Raw genomic sequence first — 24,495 nt, forward strand, 5'->3', positions numbered from 1 at the left:
TCACTCCTGGCAACTTAATTACTATGAGTGTGAAAGTTCACATCATAAAATTTAATTAGTAAGAAGTTTATATCTCTATCAGTAATTCAAGCTTAATTTAGTCTTTTCTTTGATGCTTGTGCACCATGGAACTTAATAATGAAACTTCGCATCATGAAACTTGACTAGTTAGATGTTTGAATATCAATCGATTTATAAACGAAGCATCAATAGTTACGACATAAACGAAGAATCAATAGTTATCTTTTTTTTTGCTAGACCAAGAGTATTAACCGCAAACTCAATGACTATTGTCCGTGCTGATTTATAAAGACTTTGGATGTTGGGACAATTGATCCAACGAGTCAATTCATGCAATGCCTTTACGAAAAACTTAGACATAAAGGATAGGTACGATTTAAGAAAGATGAGCAATTGAACAACTCTGTAAAAATCAAAACATCTTTCACATAAGTAAAAATCTAAGCTTGATTTGGTAAATCTTTGATACACACAAGTCTACAGGGAGTTTTGAGGAAAAATAAAAACAAATTTGAATGATATACAAGCCTTTTATTCTCCGTTTCCATTGTTGCAGACGGAAGGTAAGCTGCGATTCCAGCTCTAGCACGAACACAAAGCACTACCATTCTATTCACTGAGGCGAGGCATCAGCTTTCTTCTCTCCCAAGTACCTAGCCATGAAGACGAACATCAGTCGCACTGTCAGTTCACAATATATGATCAGACACGCATGCATATTTCTCAAAATATAGTAGCTAGGAGCCTCGGGTCAGAGCTTACCCTTGACCCTTGGCCCAGCGGGAGAATTGATAGAGTTGCACGGTTTCATTTGAAGCATGGCAGGCAAGTAACAGATAGTTGCGCGGCTGAACCATCCAAGCAAACCTCATGAACAATGCAGAATACACGCACATTGCTGCATCATTAAACATAGAAAGAATGAAGTAGAAACAAATCCGTTTTGATATATTTTAAGATAAAAACCAATCTGTGAAATCCAACTCCAAACCTCCAGTCATGTTGCCAGAAATCATTTCCGGAGGTTTTTGCATGTCTACTAGTCCCTGCATAGTGAAACCAATCGAAACAATTGAGCATGAAATGCAATTATATTCAATAGTTTTGATCCAGGTGAAAGATCTTACAGCAATGACGAAACCCCAGTTAGCAACAGGGCCCCAAAAGTGAGTTGTTTTTGGACCAACGGGACTGTTCAAGAATGCTCTAAACGAAGCCATGGAAGAATCGGCAACTCAAGACCCCTGAACTTTTCATAATACAGATTCAGGCCTAACTTAGTGAGACACTGAGCATTGAAAGAGCAGATTACAAGAAAACAGAAAACAAAAGGTGGAATGGCAAAAGGATACCATCAAGGACTAAAATTTCATCCGAGAAGCAAGCAATCGTGGCTTGTGGTTTTAAAGATGTAACACTAAGAGTTGCAAAAGGCCAAACAGCCTCACTTATGGTGAGATAAACTGTGAATGCACAGACAAATTTGTATACTAAGGTGGCGTTCGGTTGCCATGACTAATATCACGAGACTATCCATCTAGGATTAAGTTGTGGGATTATTTTAGTTGGAGGGGGAGGCTATGACTAATTATCATGAGACCATCCATCTAGGATTAAGTTGTGGGGTCAATCTTATGAACCAAACATGATACATATTTAATCATGAGATTTAGTCTTGCCAACCGAACACCCCCTAAGTTAGACGCCGGGATTTTGTCCATCATCTGATAGTGAACCAGATAGGACATTATTCTCATCTTGATAACAGACCATTACCGTTAGCATGTCGATTATAAGAGCAAAAATAATACTAGCATATAGCCGGTCGACGACAAACAACTTGTGATGCGCCCTAACAGATTCTTCATGTCAATCATTATTCAATCTCAGTTTAGACTGAAAGCATGAAAGCCTCATGAAACTCAAAAATTAAATTCTAAACATTGCAATTTGAATTGGTTTATATCAAGATTTTTTGGGAAAGTATCACAACTTCAAAGTTTTGGAACTAATACTGGTAACAAATTATCCACATATATTGAATAAAGAAAAAACTCTCAGCTCTGTAAACACAAAAACAGGACTAGAATATGTAATTAAGCATAAATGAGCTCGGATAGAGAAGAGAGGTGAGACCCCTATACATATGAGACTACAATCCTAAGCAAAACCCTAAAACCACAAACAATTCCACAGAAAAATTGATGGTGTAGATACTGTAAAAAGAGATCTATAATATGCTTAACATTTTTTTTTCATGGTTTTCTCTTAGATATCTCCTACAACCCATCGGAAAATGGCCTATAAACAATTCTTCACGAAATTTCAGTATCTAAATGAGATAGAAGAAAAGACGATTTGATCCAATGGTAAATCGAGATCCATAAGAACAAGAACCCATATGCAATACACAAAATTAAATTAATGGGTTAGCTCCCACCTTTATAGATTTCTGCGTGAATGAATTGTATTACGGAGAGGGATGAGAAAAATTCGTCGAAATTTTGCAGAAAAAGACTGTTGCCCAAAAATAAGAAATTGTTCTTCACTTTCACCCAAAAATGCACATGTGCTTGATAAAATAGGTATTGTAATTAAATGAAGTGGAAAGCTAGATATTTTAGGCCCAATTTTCATTTATAATATATTTATCATTTTTAGTGTTAATAAGATAGTGATAATATAAATTCTCAAAAGAAACACCAATTCACCACAAAAATTCTAAACTCAAAAAGTATTTAATGAAACTCAACATGAAGTTACACAAAGACAAGATGCACCAACACATTTTGCTGAGATTGGAACCAAGTCAAAATGGCCAATTCGCTTTTTACATTTGAAGTGTTGTAATTGCAAGTAAACAAGAATATACTACCCACAAACAATGCTCTTAAAATGCTGAGAAATATTATCATATATATGTGTGTTGTTCATTTAGTACTTGTGCAGCTTCTCCACAATGCCTCAGCTCCTGCTCTTGTTAGGCGTTATCTAGTTACCATGTTACCCCGTGTGAGGGCACGAACACATCGTTGCTGAGAGACACAATGTAGTCTATGGCTGCAAGAATGGAGGACCGGTTGAGGTATGGAGTGAGGCTCTCTCCATCGTGCCAACGTCTCCTTTGTTGCTACGTTTGGGAACTCATCCACAAGAGGCTGCAGTGCGCGCCTGCCTCCAAACGGCTCCTCTCCTGCGATTTATACGCGACCATTCCTAGGCGCCCCTAAGGCCTTCACAAATCTACATAGAGTAGTTGTTTGAAGTCAAGTGTTTTTCCTTTCTTTGATAGCAATCACACATTTGCTGCCTCTTGTGCACTGAGAGGGCAGAGCAAGGTTTAGACCTCCGTTCCTTGGCTATGCTGGTGTCGTATTCGTCTCCCAACAGCCTGTCCTCATCCACACATCCTTAGATGCATACCAATGTAAGGCCCTTCAGTCCACATTCTTCTTGCAATCTTATTCCTCACTTGTTGAACACGAGGCGAATCTGAGCACGTTGAACGCTACCTACAACCGGAGCTTCATTCATCAGAAAACCATCTTCATTCAACTGCATTCATCAGAATCAACCAGTAAAGATAAAGCCTAAAGATGCATTTATTCCAAGTTTATTAGTAGTACTTGGTGAATAAATCTTGCTGGAATCCACATTGGTGAAATGTGAAAAGGAATTTGCTTTTCAATTCATTGCTTCGAAAGAGTTGAAGCGAGTGATGATAAAACACCAACATCAGCTTGCAAACTTTTCTTGAAATGTTCCAAGTCTGAAAACTCACTGCAAAAAATCAAACTTTTTTCACAATCTTGAACACAAGAAATGCATCGAAATCCCACTAAGAAGAAGGTGTTGAAGGCGCTTCTTGCTGATGGATTGAAGGCGAATCATGAGGTGTTGAAGCTGCTTCGCCATTGGAAGTCTGTGATTCTTGAATGGGGCGATGAAGATGAGGAAATTAGAGTTGGTTGAAGGGAGTGAATAGTGGTTTGGTTTGAAGAGTGAATATCCCACATCGGAAACGAGAGACACAAGAGTAGCCATACGTTACTATAAAATAAGGAGGCGAACAGATTAGTTAAATCACGCAGCCGCGCGTTGAGCACATAGCGAACTATTCTTTCGCCTTTTACTAAAGAATACCGTGTGCTCGTCGCCTATAAGCGGCATACGCCATTTTTTGGAGGGGTGTTTCTGTAAAGGAACCCCCCATCAATTCTAGTTTAAATTTTGATTTTGACATTGTTTTTTTTGTTATTCAATTTAATTATTATATCAAGAATGGTGTTTCAGGAAAGGAACTCGCTTCCAATACTATTTTAAATGCGAACTATTCTTTCCCCTTTTAAATACCGTGTGCTCGTCGCCTATAAGCGGCATACGCCATTTTTTTGGAGGGGTGTTTCTGTAAAGGAACCCCCCATCAATTCTAGTTTAAATTTTGATTTTGACATTGTTTTTTTGTTATTCAATTTAATTATTATATCAAGAATGGTGTTTCTGGAAAGGAACTCGCTTCCAATACTATTTTAAATTTGAAGTAGTTATTGTTTTTTATAATTATAATTATAATTATAATTATAATTTTATTCTTCTTTTGTCATTTTATATAATTATTATTATGTTTGCATTTTAATCTGCTTAATATATTTGTTAAAATACTTTTAAAGTTTTAAATGTAAGCCCTCGTTATGTTTGTAACAAATTTAATAGAAGAAATTACAGCAGCTTCTGCCCCAAAAGTGATTCTCCAAAAGCTAAAAGTTTTTTTTCTTCTCATTATTCTCATAATATTGTCGACATTTTGAATTTAAATTTCTTTTCCTATTCTCATATAAAAACCTCTATCATCCTATCATCGTGAAATATTAGAAAAAGATTTTTTCAAACTCAAAATTTAGAAGATATGCGTGCATCCCTCCTAGCTAATGGGGATTCCATTCTCAAACTTGTTTCGTTAAGAATTAGTAAAATAATGTGTACTCCCGACAAATTTTAAGAGAAATGGTGAAGAAATGCAAAGAGAAATGGTGAAAGGAAACTTTTGTTGTAGGAGTGACCAAAATGGCAAAAATGAACTCTTATTGTGAGACAAATGGAGTATTATAGGTGCTGGTTTGTCATAAACGAAAATCCATTAGACTTCAATCCAAGATGTATGCAGAGAGTAGTCATTACCAAGAGAAAACTGTATTTTAGCCTCATACAGAAAGTGTCCTGAAACAATTTCGTAACTCGTATTAGGAAAATCTAAACCTAATGCCGACTAGTGCTTTTGTAGTAAAGTACAGGAACCGATAAGTCGCGGTGACATATCCGAATAAAAATGACCAGAAACTGCAGGCATCAAATGTTTATTGAGGGTGGAATACAACTTGAGTCTTCAATCACGACGACAGTACCTTCTTCACCTCTGTTGTTACCTCTGGTGGAGGTTTCTCTGCCGGAAGGTTAGCAACAACGCCCTTCTTGCTATAGTAGTCAATAACCTGCGCAGTCGAAAACCAGTGGATCAGAGGAATTTGAGACCAAGGAGCCAAAGTGAAATGCAAGCACCATTACAAGCTAAAAGAAACAGGGTAATATGCAGAAAGCAAAATGTTCGCGGCAATAGCAGCCATGAACTTAGCCTTACGACATGTCTTGTATGCTGTAACTAGCAGTATATGATGATCTCTGACTAGGATTACCAAACAACCGATGTTAGTTAAACAATTGGCAATGCTCAACTATCAACTTTTTTGTCTTCTTTTTTTAGTTTATTTTTCTTTCCTCTAGTAAATGTAATCACAAAATCATCCATTATAGAATATGACATAATCTGACCAAACCAAGAACCTAATTTTAGTATGTTACGATTTTTTCTCATACTAAAAGTCACTTGAAAGTTTTGGGCTTATCTGTTAAGCAAAGCTGGGTAAGTTATAAATACAGCATTTGGGGAGGAGCATAGAAAACATGAACAAGTAAAAGACCATGAAATTAACTTCAATCAGTCTTCCAAGTAAATAGTAACAGGTTAGAGAAAGCATATCTAACAATATTTGCACAGCAATTGCAACTTGGTTGAAAGGAGATGCAGAACAATAGAAATATGAGGGAGGGAAACATACTGGCTCAGTCTGCTTATGGAAAGCTTCCAGCCTCGACTTCAGAACAGCAGCTGTATCATCTTTCCGTTGAACTAGAGGCTCCCCAGATACCTTCAAACATGACGAAACAGAATCAGCTCCTAAGAAGCAAAGTTTACAGCAAAGTAACCAGAAATACGATGGATTAAGACCAGAAATACTTCTTTAACACACAATGAACTAGTATGACATGCTATGATGTTACCCACATCAAGAAAAGCAAATCAATAGTACATAATAACATTGATGGTATCATTTTCAATGTCAAAAAGAGATGAGTCACTAATTACATCATCAACACCAGGCACTTTTGGAGGTGCAAACTTCGAGTGGTAAGTACGACCACTAGAAGGATGAATCCAGCGACCAGTAATTCTCTCCTCCAGGATAGCATCATCAATCGCAAAGTTAAGGACTTTGTCAACCTTGACTCCACGTTTATCAAGCATCTCATCAAGCTGGATATAAGAAAAACACCGTCATTAGGTCATGATTGTTGCACGCAAAGTGAAAAAGAGGCATTACAAGTAGTTGACCTTTTGTGCTTGGACAACTGTCCTAGGAAATCCATCAAGAATAAAACCTTTTTGACAAGATGGCTTCTTCAATGCATCATCTATTATCCCAACAACCAAATCATCAGAAACAAGTTCTCCCTGAAAAATCACAAGAAGGCACTTTCAGTTAAAAGTTCTAAAGTCTTTATCAGGAGGCAGAATAACATGTCATGGAGAGAGACGAGAGTACCTTTTCCATGGCCTCTTTGGCCTTAACCCCAAGGGGTGTCTTGGCAGCAACAGCTGCTCTAAGCATATCACCAGTGGCCAGATGGCACAAGCAATATTCGTCCTTGATTATTGGTGACTGGGTACCTTTTCCCGATCCCGGTGGACCTGAATATCAACGTGACGGATACAAAGCATCAGAATAATCGTTAAATAGAACCTACTACTGCTTGAATGAGCCCTTGAGGAAAGTAAATGCTTTTTTACTCTGATTCACTGTCAAGAAATCAGGTAGCCGAGATCCATAATTGCAGATACGCCATAAGATCCTTTGAAGTTGTCTTGACTGATCTTGGCAAATATTTGACTCAAGTTTGAATATGACCTAATTATTATTATTATCATCCATGTAATCCTACTGGACTCTGACTATGCATAATTTCTAATCATTATAGCATCTCTTGGAGTGCACATAATCCAAAACAAACAAAATTCAAGTACATCATAACAACCCATTTTCAATTTTTCCCCCAACTATGATATTTCAATATCCTATTAAATGGACTAAAAGTCCAAAAGTTCATACTAGTATGCTTTATCTTGATGGGCACTGAAACAAAGAAATTACAATATAAGTGTGTACAACAATTGCCAATTGGGATCTATTTCCAAGAGGAAACTATGCTTATTCGTTGTGTTAGCTAACAATATCGGTAAGACTTCAAAGGTTATGAACATAATAAAGATTCTGGAACTTTCTCCGGCATATGCTGTTAGGCGCTCGTCAAAAGGACAACTTTAATCTATCCAAAACGCAACCACCAAAACCCTAAACGCGTAATTAGGCAAAACAGAATGCAAAAAAGCGAGAATTGTGAGGATGAGAAAAGGCACCGATGAGGATGAGGCGTTTGTCGGGTTTGGCGGCGCATTTCATTCGGCGGAGGAGCTCCGTCATGAGATCGACGGAAGGGACATCCTCAAGATCTGCCGCTGCCGCTGCCGCCATTGTTGTTTGTCTCTCTCTCTCTATTCAAGTTCAAACGACTGAGGTAGTTGGTGGGTGAGGAAATGTTAGGAGTTGCAATTTGGGAGTTGAGAATTCGGACCTTCCAATGCTTCAAACTCAAGCACAGCATTGACCCACTGCCTTTTTTTTTATTTTTAATTATTATTATTATTTTATTCTTCCTTTTTCTTGTTCACATTTATTTATTAGCTCAATCTTATTACATAATACATACTCCCTCCGTCCCAAATAATTCGGGACACTTTGACCCGGCACGAGTTTTAAGATATCTAATGGAAAGTGAGTTGAAAAAATTGGTGGGACGTGGGTCATACTTTTAAAGTATTAGTTTTATAATAAAATGTGAGTAGGAATGCGTTAGTGGAATATGAGGTCCACTACAAAAATGGTAAAAGTGAAGTGTGACAAATTATATGGGACAGCCCGAAATGGAATATTGAGGCGAATTATCTGAGACGGAGGGAATACATAATTAAAATACTAAAGTCATTTTTATACAATTTTAGATAATCTTTTATAAGATGAACTAAAAATTACTCAGAACCCAATGGATGTGGTCGAGTGGCATCAGACTTGTCCATCTTTAATCAAATGATCAGGGGATCGATCACTCCTTTAGCTATGGGATCGATATCCTTGATAATTATAAAAAAATTGACTTATATATTAATTTTGAAAATGATGGTTTTGTGTTTTACAAGAAGATATGTGTCAATTTTGATCACAATCCCTATCATACAAATGTGAAACCTTGAGAAGAATTAATGCCTATTAATTGTTAAATATACTACTAGTATTTAATTAACTTGAAAGCGCTTACTAATAAAGCAAAAGGTGGCTGAAAGTTCAAAATAAAGATCTTTAGTGAGCCCATTTTTTCATGAAATTATAGTTCGTTGTGACTTGTGAGGGCAAGGAGGGTTTTATAACCATAAGTCCATAACCATAAACCAATGTTGCAATTACAAAATGCAGATGGCAATTAAAAAAATTAACCAAAAATGATTTGTAAACCTTGCCTATTGGAAAATGTACATGTTTTGGTCAACCTTTATTAATGGCAACTCTGACTTTTTGTTCATTGTTTTTTCTAATGTATTTGTTTACTAAAGTAATTAGACCATAGTAGATTTAACTTTTAAGGCAGGCTTCTTAGTCACGTTATAAATTAATAGTATTGGGAACTTTAAAAAAAAATATGAGTACTAGTATTAATTTGAATAATATAAGATCTTGAACTCTCTTGAAACCTCTCAATTTCACCATTATATGGGTTTGTATAAACAAGCTGTTCTTGTGGGCTTTCGGCTATCGTCGTTTCAGATTTGGGCTTTTCATCTCAATTTCTGGACCAATATATTACTTGATGGATGATTCTGTACGAAGCTACCATTTTGTAATTATAGCCTCCATTTGAATAAACAGTATTGCATTTGTACCCTAAAAATAAAGATTTTAGAAACAATAATATTAATTGGTCAAATAAAAGAGATATAGAAAAAGCAATTGGAATATTATAAGTGGAGAATGAAGCTCACCACTTAAAAAGAGAGAAACAAATTTGAGGTTGGATTATTAGAAAATAGAAGAAACAAACTTTTTGTTGGTATGTGACATTCTGTTTTGTGTATAGGGTCAATTGTTCAATACTTTATGCCACGAGATTGCAAGTAGTTAAAATATCTCACCAATGTTTGTTGTTTACAGGGTTTTGAATTGAGAATGTGCATTTACATTCTTGAAACATTACTTGAGAGTTCATTAGGAACTAAATAGCTAATCTCTTTGGTACTGGGCCAATTGAAAATAAACCGGGCCAAAATTTTGAACTCAACTAGCCTGCACACTATTTATGGTGCATAATTTTTCGGGTCGGGTTTTGGACCCATCCAATTTTGATAATTTTAAGCTCGTAGATCCAATTTTAATTTGTAAGTTCACTTCTTTTGTCTTCCTAGTTCCTATCCCGATGATGATATTTTTTACTCTATCAGACTTTACTAGTCCCTATCCCGATGATGATCTTTTCTACTCTATCAGACTTTACGAGTTTTGTTTACCGAATCTGTCGATAGCTTGATAATGTCGTCAGTCAAAATATAAAGAGAAAAATAAAAGGTTAAATTGAGGAATTAATTCAAATAATTCCTTACTGTAAAGTGAAGATATAAAATGAAATTCAATTATTTGAGTAGGACGTATGTGGGTCACTCTCGTTCTCATAATTTGTCGTATGAGACAGGCATGTAGATTTGAATTGTGATTGTACGTTTTGCATTACTGCATAAATTCATGCATTAAATCATTTGTAGTAGTAGGTATCCTCAGCCCCCTTAATTTGGAGATATTATTTGAATATTTTAGCAGTGTATGCCACTATGGTCATGTTTGGTTGCCAGGAAGAGAAAGTAATCTGATTTCTTAAATTTTAAATTTCTGTGTTTGTTTCGGTTTTAATCTAACAGAAAGTAATCTGATTTCTTAAATTTTAAATTTATGTGTTTGTTTCGGTTTTTAATCTAACTGGGAAAGTAATCAGAATCCGAGAACAGGGAAAGTTAGTACAACTTTCCAAGATTATGAATCCTAACTTTTCTTAGGTATTCTTTTTCCCAGTTCTAGGATTCTTACATATTTAAGCAATACAGTACTCCCTCCGTCCCACAAAAGATGTCACACTTGTGGGACGACACGGAATTTTATGAGGTTTTGTTTTGTGTGTTAAATGGAGAGAGAAAATATAATTTTTATATTCATGTGAGAGAGAACTTTTTCTAAAAAAAGAAATGTGACATCTTTTGTGGGACAAACTAAAAAAGGAAAGTGTGACATCTTTTGTGGGACGGAGGGAGTATATTATTATTATTATTATTATTATTATTACTATTATTATTGACAATGTTTTAAAAATAAATTAAAACTATAAATCATATTTAATTTTACTATAATGAATAACTATAATTAAAATTATAATAATTATAACTATATTTTATAATAATTCATAATAGAAATCAATAATTTATTAAATAATTAAAATATAATTATATAATATAATACATAATAATTATTATATTTTATAAATTAATAATTAATCAATAAAGTCATAGTGCAAATCTAATTATAAATTTTTTATTCAATTATAATATCTGTAAGTGTTATAATTATAATATAATAATTATTATATTTATTATTATAATAAATGAGTATAATACTTCATGTAACTATAATAATAATTATATTATTATATAAGATGGATAATCCATATTTAAACTATCCATTGTAGTAATTAATATAATAATATAATAATTATTATTTATAATTCATAATTTATTAAAAATTGTACAATATTATTTTTTTTATATATAAAAAAATAATAAGTATATATTTTTAGTTTGGTGTTTAAATTAAGTATAAATTTAAAATCTTGATATTTTCCAAACACAGGAAAGTAAAGTTACTAGAAATCATATTTCCGGGATTTATTTTCCCAGGAATTATTTTCCTTGACAACTTTACTTTCCCGCCAACCAAACATGACATATATTCTTTATAGATGACATTACGTATTCGGTGAAAAAATAATTAACGGACTTAGCTTCAATTGCAGCATATTAACATCGACACAGATCTAATTATAGATTTTGTTCTTAGATGATTTGTTGAATTGTTCTTGAGAGTTGAAAGATATTCATAGACTAAATATAATTCAAAATTCCAAAATTAAGTGGGAAGAATCTTGTAACCATTTGACTTATTAGATGACTAACATAACAAATTGTTACGCTCGAACAGTTCCACCAAAATCTCTATTTTAAGAGAAGAAAATGATAGTTCTATCTTAAGAAATAGTATGTCATCTAGAATGGAATTAAAGGAACGTGTCTTTTAAAATGAGTTGAAGCAATTAGTCTCACTTGGCATCTTATATTACTCGATTGTCCACACAATGATACAAAATAATTTTATTTTAGACATTCGTTAAATTTGTCTCTATCTATACACGGTGAATTTATCTTTCTAATAATGAGTACCATCAATTTTCACTAATACTAATAATTTAATAATTTCCTTTCTATTATGATTACTCTATTATTTTTCACTAATAATACTTCAAATATTTTCTCATTTTATCTTTCTCTAATTTTATCAATTTACTTAATATTATATTCTAATGTGAAATTCTTAATGGCACGACAATAACTTTATCAATTTACTTAATATAACTATCAGTTTTCACTAATACTACTAATCTAATAATTTCTCAATTACGAGTAGTTATTATTTTTCAGTAATAATACTTGAACTCTGACTTTATCAATTTACCTAATCCAATCCAACGTCAAATTCCTAATGGCACCGACAAGATTAGATCTACTGAAACACAAAGAGATACTAGGAAATTATATTGCATCGACAATCTGACAAATTTAACACATAGATGATGATTGTGACACATCCAGGCTCCAGCTCTCATTTGAAAAAATGTATAACGATTTTGTGCTAAATAATTGAAAAAATAATACTACTATGGATTAGAAACTTGTCTCATTGATGGCAAGTTGCAACAAATATCATAATAAATGCACAATTTAATTGTATGGGAAATTAGTACTAATCTTCTAATCCTTTCATTCATACCTTTTCAAGGTATGCTAGCTGTATGCATCAAACATTCGACGCATTTATATCTTCAAGAATAAAGACTATCCCAACTTTGCAATAATACTCACCTTTCCAGTACTCAAATTTATCTTGCCACAAAAAATGTTCATCCACAATTAATGGTCATGCATTTTCATTTTGGACAATTTATAAAATTAGGCATTTTTTTTTATTTTTAATAACGTAAATTACAATTTTCACTAATAAATACTCTAAATCATTTTTTCTCTTTATCTCTCTCATATTTTATCAAATTTATATTAAAATCCATATAGTTCACTACTTAAATATTGCAATAATTTTTTTAAATCTTACATATCACTTGACTGGTTGCTCTGAAAACAAATTTGAATTCCTTTTTTTACATGGAATCTTTCTAAAAGGCTAAAGCACAATATTATCCCAAGAGAAAGCTATACTCCTATGAAGAAAAGATTTCTTTTACCACAAAAAAAATACTATATACAAATAAGTCAATATGATAGAGAATCTAATAAAAAGACACCAACTATATATCCTCACTGTAAGCATTGACTTCACAGTCACAACAATAAATTTCATCAACCTCCACCTTCTTAATTAATCACTGAAAATTCCTCTCCATTATTGGCTTCCACCAATTTTCAAGAACAAGAAAAAAAACGTGCCTCGACAAATACTACACTCTCAATTCAAAATTCCTTCATTTTTTTCACTTCACTTTTTTTGGTGAATTTTGTTGAATTCTTGGATTTTTTTGGTTACCTTTTTATTGCAACTTCATTTGCTGCTTTCTGCTCTATCTCTGCATTCTCTGTGTTTTTGTCATGAAACTGTCATTTTCATACTCAAGATTCATTCTGTCACTCTGTTTATCATGGAGTTTCTTGATTTGGGAGACACATCAGTTCCAATCCTCTCAAACACAAGTTCTTCAACAGCTGAGAAAGCAATTAGAGTATCCAAAACAGTTAGATCACTGGCTAACTCCCGGCATTGATCTCTGCTTCACCTCCACTCCACAAGTGAACGTCTCGTGCCAAAACAGCATCGTCGTTGAGATCAGAATATACGGTGATACGAAGCCAAGGCCACCTAGCTTCGATGGATTCCCATCTCCTCCGCAGACACTGTCTGGGAACTTCTCCATGGACTCACTCGTGGCCACTTTGTCGAGATTGAACAGCTTGAGAGCTCTCACCCTCGTCTCGTTGGGCCTCTGGGGCCCCATCCCGGCCATGATTTATCGGCTGGATTCTCTCGAATCGTTGGACTTGAGCTGGAACTATCTGTATGGATCTGTTCCTGTCTCTTTCCCAAGAATTTCCACTCTTCGAGTGCTTAAACTCGAAGGGAACTTCTTGAATGGCACTTTCCCTGATTGGATAAGTCCATTTTCATTAACTGATATCAATCTGTCCAACAATGTGATATCCGGGAAGGTGATGGATCTGAGTGGTTTAACGAGCTTGCATTCGTTGGATTTGAGCAACAACAAGCTGGATTCCGGCCTTCCTAGCCTGCCAAGTGGCATAGCCGCGGTTGTGCTGAGCAACAACTCTTTCTCAGGTGGAATTCCTAAGCAGTATGGAAAATTGAGTCAGCTACAGCAGCTTGACCTCTCTTTCAATGCTCTAACTGAGGTGGCTGGTATAGAGGGGCTCGTTTCGTTGCCTGATATGGTTTTGCTGAACTTGGAGTCGAACATGCTGGATGGAGTTCTACCACCGCGTTTGAGCTGTGGGAGCAAGCTTCAGCTGGTTGATATGTCCAATAATAGACTGAGAGGCATGTTGCCGCCTTGTTTGAGCTCTGTTGTGAAAAATAGAACAGTGCAGTTCAGTTGGAATTGCTTGGCGACTGATCCAAAGTATCAGCAGCATTCTGAAACATACTGTGCGGCTATTCTCCAAGAGAAGGCGAAATCACGAGGGAGGAAAAGTGTGGGGGTGGTGATAGGTGTGATTGGTGGAGTTGTGGTGCTTCTAGCAGTTGTTTTTCTTGTGTTGTGTCGAAAGTATTGCACTCATGGGACGTCCGAGCAGCACTTGCTCCAGAATGCAGTTCATGATAATATATCTGTCACCGGATACAATGCAGAGTTTCCGACCAGTGCTAGTATGCTCCCATCCCAACTTAACTGTTTGAACCTCATGAGACTTTCTAAAGCATTGCATTTTACTCCACAGGGTATATTTCCGTCTCGGGCAAGTTAAGCCTGCAAGAGTCACCAGCTCATCGTCCGTTTTCTCTGGACGAGTTGAAGGCTTCTACCAACAACTTTGAGAGTTCTGCGTTGATGGGCAAAGGGTCGACCGGAAAGGTACAAACGCCTCTTGTATTGATGATCATTTTACTTGTATATAAATAGGCCACTAATGTTGTGAATACATGATTGATCGAACACTATTTGAAACGAAATGTCCCAAATGTTGCAAGTTTTTATATCTTGTTTTCTACTCAGATGTACAAAGGAAGGCTGGACAATGGCACACTGGTAGCTATACGCTGCCTGGTGGTGTCGAAAAAGTACACAATCCGGAATCTCAAACTAAGGCTCGATTTGCTGGCTAAGCTCAGGCATCCTCATCTTGTCTGCTTCTTGGGACACTGCATCGAGAGTGAAGGAAAAGAAGTGTCTGGTGCCAACAATGTCTACCTCATCTATGAATATGTACCGAATGGCAACTATCGAGCTCATCTATCTGGTGAGGATCGCCCCCAAATATCTTTTTAGCAACTTCTGTCAGAAACAGAACTAATATTACGCCTTCTTTGCATTGCGATCTCAGAAACGAATCCAGAGAAGGTGCTCAACTGGTCGGATAGGCTGGCTGTATTGATCGGCATTGCCAAGGCGGTCCATTTTCTGCATACTGGAGTTATTCCCGGCTTCTACAGCAACCGGTTGAAGGCCAACAACATCTTGCTAAATGAGCATAGGATTGGAAAATTGAGTGATTACGGATTGTCTGTTGTAGCTCAAGATATTGACAATGACAAGGTTTGACACTCACTCTGTGTATTAGTTGGTTGAAGATATTGCAATCCACTGTAATCACTCACTCTTTTGTGTCTTGATCATTTTTCTTTAGGAGAAAGAAGGAGCACTGAGAACATGGTAAGATCGCGTCTCCATCATAAATCCATCAATAGTTGTTGTTTTTCGCCCTTTTGTGGTTGCATTGGTTTTGACTCGAACCCGTGTTTGCAGGCAGACGAAGAGCCTGGAGGATGATATTTATAGCTTTGGCATCATACTACTTGAGTCGCTTGTTGGGCCGTCTGTTCGTTCAAGAAACGAGTCGTTTCTACTCAATGAAATGGTAACTATATTCCTGGATGGCTTAGAATTGGAACATATTTACTGATCATTGAGTTTGTCAATCTGAATAACTGTTTTGTGCAATTTACAGGCTTATCTTGGCAATCCAGAGGGGCAGAGGCGAGTAGTTGATCCGACCGTGCTGGCATCTTGCTCGCAGGAGTCACTTTCCATTGCCATAACCTTGACGAGCAACTGCATTTCCCCCGAGTCATCAACTCGCCCGTCTTTTGAGGATATTCTCTGGAACTTGCAGTACGCGGCTCAAGTTCAGGCGACACCAAACGTTGATCCCGCATCAGTGAAAGCACTGATGTCTCCATAACTTGAAATTCTCCTCTCTATCTTGATTGGTAGTATATGCATTCATTTGTGAATGTTAATATCTGTTAAGTTTTGATCAGTACAAGATTTTGTCAACTGTAAATCATGTTTGGCTGTTACTATACTTGGTTTGATATGAATAGCTCAATGTATTACATCTCCCCTCCCATTTCTCGACTCACGTCATGTGTGGTTAGCACGCTATTGTTTATACACGACGAAAGAGTTTGGTTCCTAAAAAAGAAAAAGAGTTACAATAAAATGCTAGACAGTTATGGAAGTTATTCTGTGAAAATAACCATTGTATAATCACAATATATTATAAGGTAGACAAGTACTACCATATTTTAGTTAGACAGAAGTCGCATTTTAGTTATAGGAAAGTCGCGTTTTGTTTATAGGAAAGTGTCGTGCCGCTTCTAAAATCTAATCTCTTTGGTGTTCTCTTTTTTTTGTTGATAAGCAAAAGATATTTGTTGGCCACCATAGCAAAGTGAAGTGAGCAATCCGCCTTAAACCCTGCGACACATTCATTTCGCGCGCCCACACATTTTCTTCAGGGTTTTGAATTTAAGCTTCAATTTTCGCTTCTCCCGAATCTATGTATAGCGTATAGATTATCGTCAACACTCGTGTCACTGTTAATTATGGCGGCTTTGAGCGCAATTTCGCTATGCCCGAACAAGCTCTTTTGGTGTCAGCCGAAGCCCAGACGGCGCTTCATTACCTGCTGTGTATCCGTCCCTTCTGTAAAAGGTGTGCTTCATACAATTCTAGTCTGTTTTGTGTTTTTGTTTTAGCTTCTTATCTGTGTCGAGTTCGATAAAAATGTGAACTTTGTTCAAGCAATTCATTTGGGGATAAACTGTAAGTTTTTTTTTTTTTTTTTAAATTTGTTACACTTGTTAATACTTAATGAGGATGAAAACGTGGATGTATTAATATTTATTGTGGCTTTTATCACTGTATTGTGTGTTCTTGGACGTGCCATTGATTGATTGATTGATCATTACCCACGGTGTTCGAACTAGGGATTCGGGCGCGAACGAATGGCTATGACTAACTTATGCTTTGTTCTCTCAGTTTTTTACTTTTTAGTTGTACTAATGAGGTATCTTGATCCCAAGCAATGCGAGAAGTGTCTCATGTGTATGAATTACAGGTACAAGGGGTTCTACGGTACCTAACAGACGGTATGGAAGAAGAGAAGGAGCTGGAAAGAGTATGGAGGATTCGGTTAAACGCAAGATGGAGCAATTTTATGAAGGCTCTGATGGACCGCCTCTACGTGTACTGCCTATTGGTGGCTTAGGAGAAATAGGGATGAATTGCATGCTAGTGGGGAATTACGACAGATATATTCTAATCGATGCTGGTATTATGTTCCCAGAGTAAGTTCTAACGAAACTGTAATTTTTTTTAACATTCTACACGGCTACACCACAGGGAAGCTCGCAAGGACGTACATATAGTCTATTTCCTTAGACATAGTTGTTCTTGGCGAGTAGTTAGTATTTGTTGTGTTGAGAATCTATACGTTGGGTTTTTTCTGAACGGCATATTCTTGATCTTGTTCTGTCTTATCTCATTAAAAACTAGTAAAACTTTAGTTTATCGCATGACCTTGTGAAGACTCTTTTTATTTTAAGTCCAACCGCCAGAAACTCTATAATTCTAGATACATCAATGTCCTTTAATCCTTTTCTAATCACTACTGTTTTGTCCATTTTTAAATCTTGATAATGCTCTATATGTGCATCTCAGCTATGACGAGCTTGGTATCCAGAAGATTATTCCTGATACCACTTTTATCAAAAAATGGAGCCACAAAATTGAAGCTGTAGTTATTACTCACGGGCATGAAGATCACATTGGTGCGTTGCCTTGGGTAAAGTTTCTAATTCTACTTCTTGCAATATATTATGCCATGATTGACAGCGTAGACCTGCTAAATATAGAGTGCATGAAAACTTAAAAGTGCAGTCATCTCTGAAGTTTTGATGCAAGTTGAACTAGCCTAGATAAGCTCTTTTTAAGATGTGTGTAGATGTTTGTGTTTTTTCTTTGCTCCTGCAATTAAAATAGGGTAGATCTAAAGCTGGTTAACTTTCAAGGTTGCTGACTAAGCAGTGAAATGACGTAGTGAATTGGTGATGGTTTATGGTTATGTGATACATTTCCTGCCCGAGGAAGTCCTCAAATGCAGGGTTCTCTGAAATTTATAGCTTTCCTTCTATGTAACAAATTGTTTTAACTAAGCCTCTACTTTGCCCTTCATTTCTCAAAGTGGGGTGGTGTTAGTGTTAAGTGATTTTTGCATGAGCTTTTTTGTTGATCTTGGGCTCACCAATTACGTCTGGTCCTTGTAAATTACTTCTGCATTTTTTTTATCACGGGAAAAACTGATATGTGAACCTTCTTTGAGGCTGCTGGAAATTTATGTAACTGCTAAATATTGGGGACACTCAATACTCTGCAACAGTGCAACCTATGAATGTATCTCCATCTTATACTCTTGCATATTCTTACAGAGTAAGAGACTTATGGAGAGTTTCCAAATCCTTAGTAGTTTTGTTATAAGTTCCTGACAATGTTGCTTTTTATTGAATCATGGTATTATGTTTTCACTGGTTTTGCCCACTTCAGGTTATTCCAGCTTTGGATTCTCATACACCAATATTTGCTTCGTCCTTCACGATGGAGGTTTGTGATATTTTCATTTGCGATTCACTTTTACTCAATCCATTCAATACTGGCATTATTAAATGTCGTGATTATGCTAAAGGTTCTTTAGACGTCCTATCATTCTTTCAATCTAGCAGTTCTAATTTCTATATCTCAATATGCATCCGCATGAGGTATTGGAAGGACCACAAACTGTTGATACTTATTAATCCCATGTCCATTCTTTTTTTTAAAACAGCTTATTAAGAAGCGTCTAAAGGAGTTTGGGATGTTTCTCCCATCTAGACTTAAGGTGTTCAATACACGGAGAAGATTTGTTGCTGGGCCTTTCGAAGTTGAGCCAATAAGAGTGACACATTCTATTCCAGATTGCTGTGGGTTGGTTTTCCGATGTGCTGATGGTACTATTCTTCACACAGGAGACTGGAAGGTACTTTGCATATCTATATCATTCCTTTCTTTTAGGATATTTACTTTTGTGGATAATTATTTTTACTTTTTCAGTGTTTTGATAATTGATATTAACAAATAAATTCAGATAGATGAGGCGCCATTAGATGGGAATGTTTTTGATCGTGAAGCTCTGGAAGAACTTTCAAAGGAAGGAGTGACTTTGGTGAGCAGTTCAACTTCTTTGTTAATCTCTGCTCAATAGTAAATCTTTTCCGGAGTATAAAGTTATGTTTACTGATTTATAATCATGATTAACCAAAAAATGCTCAAGGGTGTCAGATATTGCCCAATTTTCGCGTGAGCTATTCTTGCACTGCTCATTCATGACCATAACATATTCTTGAATTCGAAGACGATGCAATAAAGTAGGAAAACTTTGAAGACCCTCCAAGTTTATACATTCTTTTATACTAATTAATAATGCTGTTAGTATTGTATTATTAAAATAAATACATTATATTCATGAATCATTCTTCAGAAAGGCTCAAATAGCTATCTTTTTTTTCTGTCTCTTGGTTTGTAGATGATGAGTGATTCGACAAATGTGCTTTCACCAGGAAGGACACTAAGTGAGACAGTCGTGGCTGATTCATTATTGAGACATATATCAGCTGCGAAAGGAAGGGTTATCACCACTCAATTTGCCTCGAATATTCATCGGCTTGGCAGTGTAAAGGCTGCAGCTGATCTGACTGGGCGGAAGCTGGTATGCTACATCTATTTTTCCCTATTTTTTCACTCAGAAGTTTACTGTCGAAATTATCTGAGAAAGAAATTGCATTGGCAATTTTTGGCATTCATAATTTAGGTATTTGTTGGCATGTCCTTGAGGACTTACCTTGATGCTGCGTGGAAAGATGGAAAGGCACCCATTGATCCTTCAACTCTGGTAATGTCTTGCATTTTCACTCGCTACAATTTAGTCTTTCTTCAGACAATCTTTAGTTGCATTGGAACCATGTCCATGTGTTTGTCATAGCGCTCTTGTTAGCTATAAATAGTAGGACGTACAATCAGAATCTCTCAGGATCCAACAAGTTTGAATAGGAGAGTTGGAAAATAGAAGCCATGAGTTGATGATGGAATGAAAAAATGTGATACATCAATCGAAACAACTTGGAGAAAGAGGACGCCATCTTCCAGAGATCCTCCCAACACCTCACCCTGTGTTGATGTTAGCCTTTTAAATTTTATGTAAATTATATCTTGAATAAAATAAACAGCTGCCATATCCTTGCTTTATTTGTACCCTGATGGAACTTTGATTACTAGCTTTCACGTGTAATTATCAAATATCAAAGCAGAATGTCAATCATACCTTTGATTATTCCCCTATATTGCACTTGTTATAAGTAATGTACTTTTGTCAACTTTCTGATAAAGTTTTGGTAAACAGGTGAAAGTGGAAGATATTGATGCTTATGCCCCAAAAGACTTGCTAATTGTCACCACTGGTTCTCAAGTAGGCCACTCTAGCCTTTTCTGTTAATGTTTGATTGTAAAATGTCTGGTTTATGAATTAATCTCCAACTCTGTCAGGCAGAACCACGTGCAGCACTGAATCTTGCCTCACATGGAAGTAGCCATTCCCTCAAGTTGAACAAAGAAGATTTAATCTTATATTCTGCTAAGGTAAAAGATATTCTGATAGATTTAAGACTAATTTTGAAATTCTTGGTCTTTAGAGATCTTGCGATTCACTGTTGTCATAAATAACATACTAGTATAAGAAAGTCTTCTGTTGAGATTTTATTCATTACTATGATGTTAAAACTCTGCATATGCTACATTTGCACCAGAAAATCTCAATTCCTCATCATATGATGAGAAAGGAAACAAAACTATGCTTGTGCAAGATGCTAGAGCTCTAGTTGGTTTTACTTACTGAATTCATGGAACACGAAAGCACATCCTCTGATCTTAAAAGTTCCTAAATATCCGAACTTATTTCTTTGAAATTATAGTTTACATGTCCTTCAAGACAATTGGAATGTTTCTGTTACTGTATGTGAACTGATACCTCATATATTGAAACTAAGCATTTCCGAAACAAGCCTCTTGGTTTTGGAAGCCTAGTTTTGCGGTAAAAATTGGCCAGTGGGTTAATTTTCCTATTGAAGTGCTCACCGAATTCCATCTTACATGCTCCTTATCCTTGCAGTGAAGACTCTAAACTAAATTGTTGTATGTTCTTTGAATTAAAACTTGTCCCATCATTGTTCACAAATGCATCCAGATCTTTCATTTCAGGGGGATTTATGGGCTCTCTAAGTATTTGCATTCCTAATTCTATATCTGACTCTTTTGTTTGAGTAGTTTCATGTGGACTGCTTATAACTTCTATATTATAGGTAATCCCAGGCAATGAGACAAGAGTCATGAAAATGATGAATCGCCTTGCAGAAATTGGACCACAAATAGTTATGGGGAAGAATGAACTGCTGCATACATCTGGTCACGCCCATCGTGAAGAACTGGTAAGACATTTGATTGCTTTAGAAAATCCTTGTAATGTGCTACTTCACGCAGTGATGATGTAAGGTTGGGTTCTATATGCCGCACCTTCAAAGTTCAGAAGCAATCATTCAGCTCACAGATCTTATTGTGTTCGCTGCATACAAATTCTTGTTACCATCACTGACGGTTTTAGCTTTAGATTGTTCTAATGATTAAAATATTTAAAAGTGTGCCTTGTACCTTGGTGTGAATGCTGAAGGGGGTTTATTCATTCCCATCCATCATGTTTTGCACATTTCCAAGTGGATCTTTTACCGTACACATTATTAATGATGTCACTTAAATAGCCTACTAATCTCTCTGGCATTTTTAGATACTGATATTTCCTTGACATAATTTGTAAATGATGCTGTTATCACTTTTCATGTCCCCAAAATTAGCTGGTTGGATTCATATAATGAAGTTTTACTGTATTCTTTTTGTAAGGATGAAGTGCTAAAAATTGTTAAACCTCAACACTTCCTGCCTATTCATGGAGAGCTCTTATTCTTGAAAGAGCATGAGTTGCTGGGAAGATCAACTGGGGTTCGGCATACTACTGTAAGTAATTAATTTCAGTTTAAATTCTAATCTGGCTTCCATTTAATATGATATTTCCTGTAAGTTTCATTCTTTATCTTGATTAAGACACTAGTTATGGAGGTCCATCTCTAATGTTTTCATGTCCATCTCCCACAGATGTTTTAATAAAATGGAACACTGAATTCTTGCATCACATGGCGTTAATTATGTAACTCCCCTTTCGATTTCAGGTTATAAAGAATGGGGAGATGCTAGGGGTGTCACATCTGAGAAATAGAAGAGTTCTATCAAATGGGTTCATTGCCCTTGGTAAAGAGAATCTGCAGGTTAAGGGAACTCCTCATCTGTTCTCTCTCTTTCGTACATATATCTAGATGAGGGCACATCACAACCTGTAGATAGCTAATAAATATCCTACTTATTGTATTTGAACACCAGTTGATGTACAGCGATGGTGACAAAGCATTTGGCACAGCAACTGAACTATGTATCGATGAGAGAATGAGAATTGCATCGGATGGCATTATAGTTGTCAGGTATGTCATCCAGAAATCCTGCCTGTACTGGTCTTTGCTTTTTTGAACGCATGATTACAGCCTCGCCTATCAATGCAGCATGGAAATTATGCGTCCAGATGGTTCGGGTGAGAAGACATTGAAAGGAAAAATAAGAATTACAACGCGATGCTTATGGCTAGATAAAGGGAAGCTTTTGGATGCACTTCATAAGGCTGCACATGCTGCTCTGTCGAGCTGCCCAGTGAGTTGCCCTCTAGCTCATATGGAAAGAATAGTGTCGGAAGTTTTGAGAAAAATGGTGAGGAAGTACAGTAGCAAAAGACCGGAAGTGATAGCAATTGCTATTGAGAATCCAGTTGGAGTGGTTGCTGATGAAATCAATGAAAAACTATCTGGAAAGGCCCATATCAATCCTGAGTTCTCAGCATCGCGAAAAGCAATCGATAGACACGAGAAGAGAAAACAACCAATTGCTAGGCGAGAGGAAGATGGCAATGACTTTGCATTTGAAAAAAGTACATCAGTACAAGAATTAGAAGGTTAGTTTTCTAAGACGACTCTCTGCGATTTTGCTGGTTGTTTGTCATCACATAGCATTTATATCTGTTTGGAGCCCTGTCTGTACATTTCTTAAGATTTTTAATGGCTGATTTTACAGATCAGGATTTTGATGAGGTTCGAGGTGAAATAGCTGCTTCAAATTCTCGATTGCCAGATAGAGCACCAAAAACCGATGAATCAGATAACTTTTGGAAGCCATTTGTATCCTCATCAGAGCCAGTTCAAGCTGAACCTAATGGCGAATTGCTTCCAGCAGCAGAAGTCAAAGAAAAAGGCAAAGACGAACGTAGTGAAGTTGACCCTGGGTTGCCAGACCAGCGTGCTAAATCATCCAAGACTGTGAAAAGGAACAAGTGGAGACCCGAAGAGATCAAGAAGCTGATTAAAGTGCGCGGGGAGCTTCATAATCGATTCCAAGTTCAGAAAGGACGGATGGCTCTCTGGGAAGAGATATCGTCTAATTTGTTGGCAGATGGAGTCAGTAGAAGCCCCGGACAATGTAAATCTCTCTGGACATCCCTTGTTCAAAAATACGAGGTTCGTTTCCTAATCTACGCATACGTACATCTCTTACTTCCTCAATAGATGTCTCATGTATCCTATGTTTCTGTGACTAATTTCGACTCTCACATCTGATCCGTTTTGAACAGGAAAGCAAGAGCGATAAACAAAACCAGTCGAGCTGGCCATATTTTCAAGATTTAGACAACATTTTATCAAGTTTGGAAACAAGTGGTAGTTCCAAATGATTCTGCCTGGCTCGTGGGAAATTGGTATCAACAAGATTTATTCAAGAATTCATGTAAAATCTAGAATTTTAAGTTTAAAAAATAGTGTTACCCGTTTGAAAGTTTTGGCGGGAAGAATATGTTGAAATAACCAATTTTGTAGCCTAGCAATTTTTAGTTAAAGCTGTTGCATGAATATAAAGATAATTTAGTTAGAATAAGCATTATTAATTTGTCCTCTCCCCTACTACCTTATGTCGAGACATTTTTTTCCGTCACGAGATTGAAAGTGGTACCGAGTAAAATGAAGATAA

General features: G+C 36.3%; 4 protein-coding genes and 1 non-coding gene across 7 annotated transcripts; 3 read left to right on the forward strand and 2 right to left on the reverse strand.

Annotated features, from left to right (window-relative positions):
- Positions 1-427: 427 nt before the first annotated feature.
- Positions 428-2,616, reverse strand: LOC125211631 (mitochondrial pyruvate carrier 1-like). Of its 2 annotated transcripts, XM_048111512.1 has the most exons (5): positions 2,462-2,615; positions 1,149-1,265; positions 1,013-1,067; positions 784-919; positions 428-674 (listed from the first exon to the last, which is right to left on the reverse strand). In XM_048111512.1, exons 2-5 carry the CDS (start codon positions 1,239-1,241, stop codon positions 635-637), a joined length of 324 nt encoding a protein of 107 aa, XP_047967469.1. In that variant the 5' UTR covers positions 1,242-1,265; positions 2,462-2,615; the 3' UTR covers positions 428-634. The 2 variants fall into 2 exon arrangements, with proteins under 2 accessions (XP_047967469.1, XP_047967477.1); XM_048111520.1 differs by lacking the exon at positions 428-674 and having other exon boundaries at positions 780-919; positions 2,462-2,616.
- Positions 2,617-4,110: 1,494 nt separating this feature from the next.
- On the forward strand, positions 4,111-4,228 carry LOC125202920. Its single transcript, XR_007173250.1, has one exon. It is a non-coding gene; the product is annotated as a U5 spliceosomal RNA (small nuclear RNA).
- A 936-nt stretch (positions 4,229-5,164) lies between these two features.
- Positions 5,165-7,984, reverse strand: LOC125200985 (adenylate kinase 4-like). The gene is made up of 6 exons (XM_048098838.1): positions 7,772-7,984; positions 6,900-7,045; positions 6,689-6,808; positions 6,443-6,610; positions 6,135-6,224; positions 5,165-5,510 (listed from the first exon to the last, which is right to left on the reverse strand). Exons 1-6 carry the CDS (start codon positions 7,884-7,886, stop codon positions 5,409-5,411), a joined length of 741 nt encoding a protein of 246 aa, XP_047954795.1. The 5' UTR covers positions 7,887-7,984; the 3' UTR covers positions 5,165-5,408.
- A 5,156-nt stretch (positions 7,985-13,140) lies between these two features.
- LOC125200984 (probable inactive leucine-rich repeat receptor-like protein kinase At3g03770) lies at positions 13,141-16,378 on the forward strand. The gene is made up of 7 exons (XM_048098837.1): positions 13,141-14,666; positions 14,738-14,871; positions 15,013-15,256; positions 15,341-15,552; positions 15,644-15,669; positions 15,763-15,874; positions 15,965-16,378. Exons 1-7 carry the CDS (start codon positions 13,376-13,378, stop codon positions 16,196-16,198), a joined length of 2,253 nt encoding a protein of 750 aa, XP_047954794.1. The 5' UTR covers positions 13,141-13,375; the 3' UTR covers positions 16,199-16,378.
- Positions 16,379-16,680: 302 nt separating this feature from the next.
- LOC125201259 (ribonuclease J) lies at positions 16,681-24,428 on the forward strand. Of its 2 annotated transcripts, XM_048099297.1 has the most exons (17): positions 16,681-16,953; positions 17,360-17,588; positions 17,962-18,085; positions 18,844-18,900; positions 19,121-19,312; positions 19,421-19,498; positions 19,859-20,041; positions 20,144-20,224; positions 20,732-20,797; positions 20,875-20,967; positions 21,687-21,812; positions 22,279-22,392; positions 22,605-22,700; positions 22,813-22,910; positions 22,989-23,431; positions 23,551-23,990; positions 24,104-24,428. In XM_048099297.1, exons 1-17 carry the CDS (start codon positions 16,845-16,847, stop codon positions 24,200-24,202), a joined length of 2,628 nt encoding a protein of 875 aa, XP_047955254.1. In that variant the 5' UTR covers positions 16,681-16,844; the 3' UTR covers positions 24,203-24,428. The 2 variants fall into 2 exon arrangements, with proteins under 2 accessions (XP_047955254.1, XP_047955255.1); XM_048099298.1 differs by lacking the exon at positions 16,681-16,953 and having other exon boundaries at positions 17,447-17,588; positions 17,962-18,071.
- Positions 24,429-24,495: the final 67 nt, after the last annotated feature.

The sequence above is a fragment of the Salvia hispanica genome, chromosome 1 (genome assembly GCF_023119035.1).
Source record: "Salvia hispanica cultivar TCC Black 2014 chromosome 1, UniMelb_Shisp_WGS_1.0, whole genome shotgun sequence".
NCBI classification, from domain to species: domain Eukaryota; kingdom Viridiplantae; phylum Streptophyta; class Magnoliopsida; order Lamiales; family Lamiaceae; genus Salvia; species Salvia hispanica.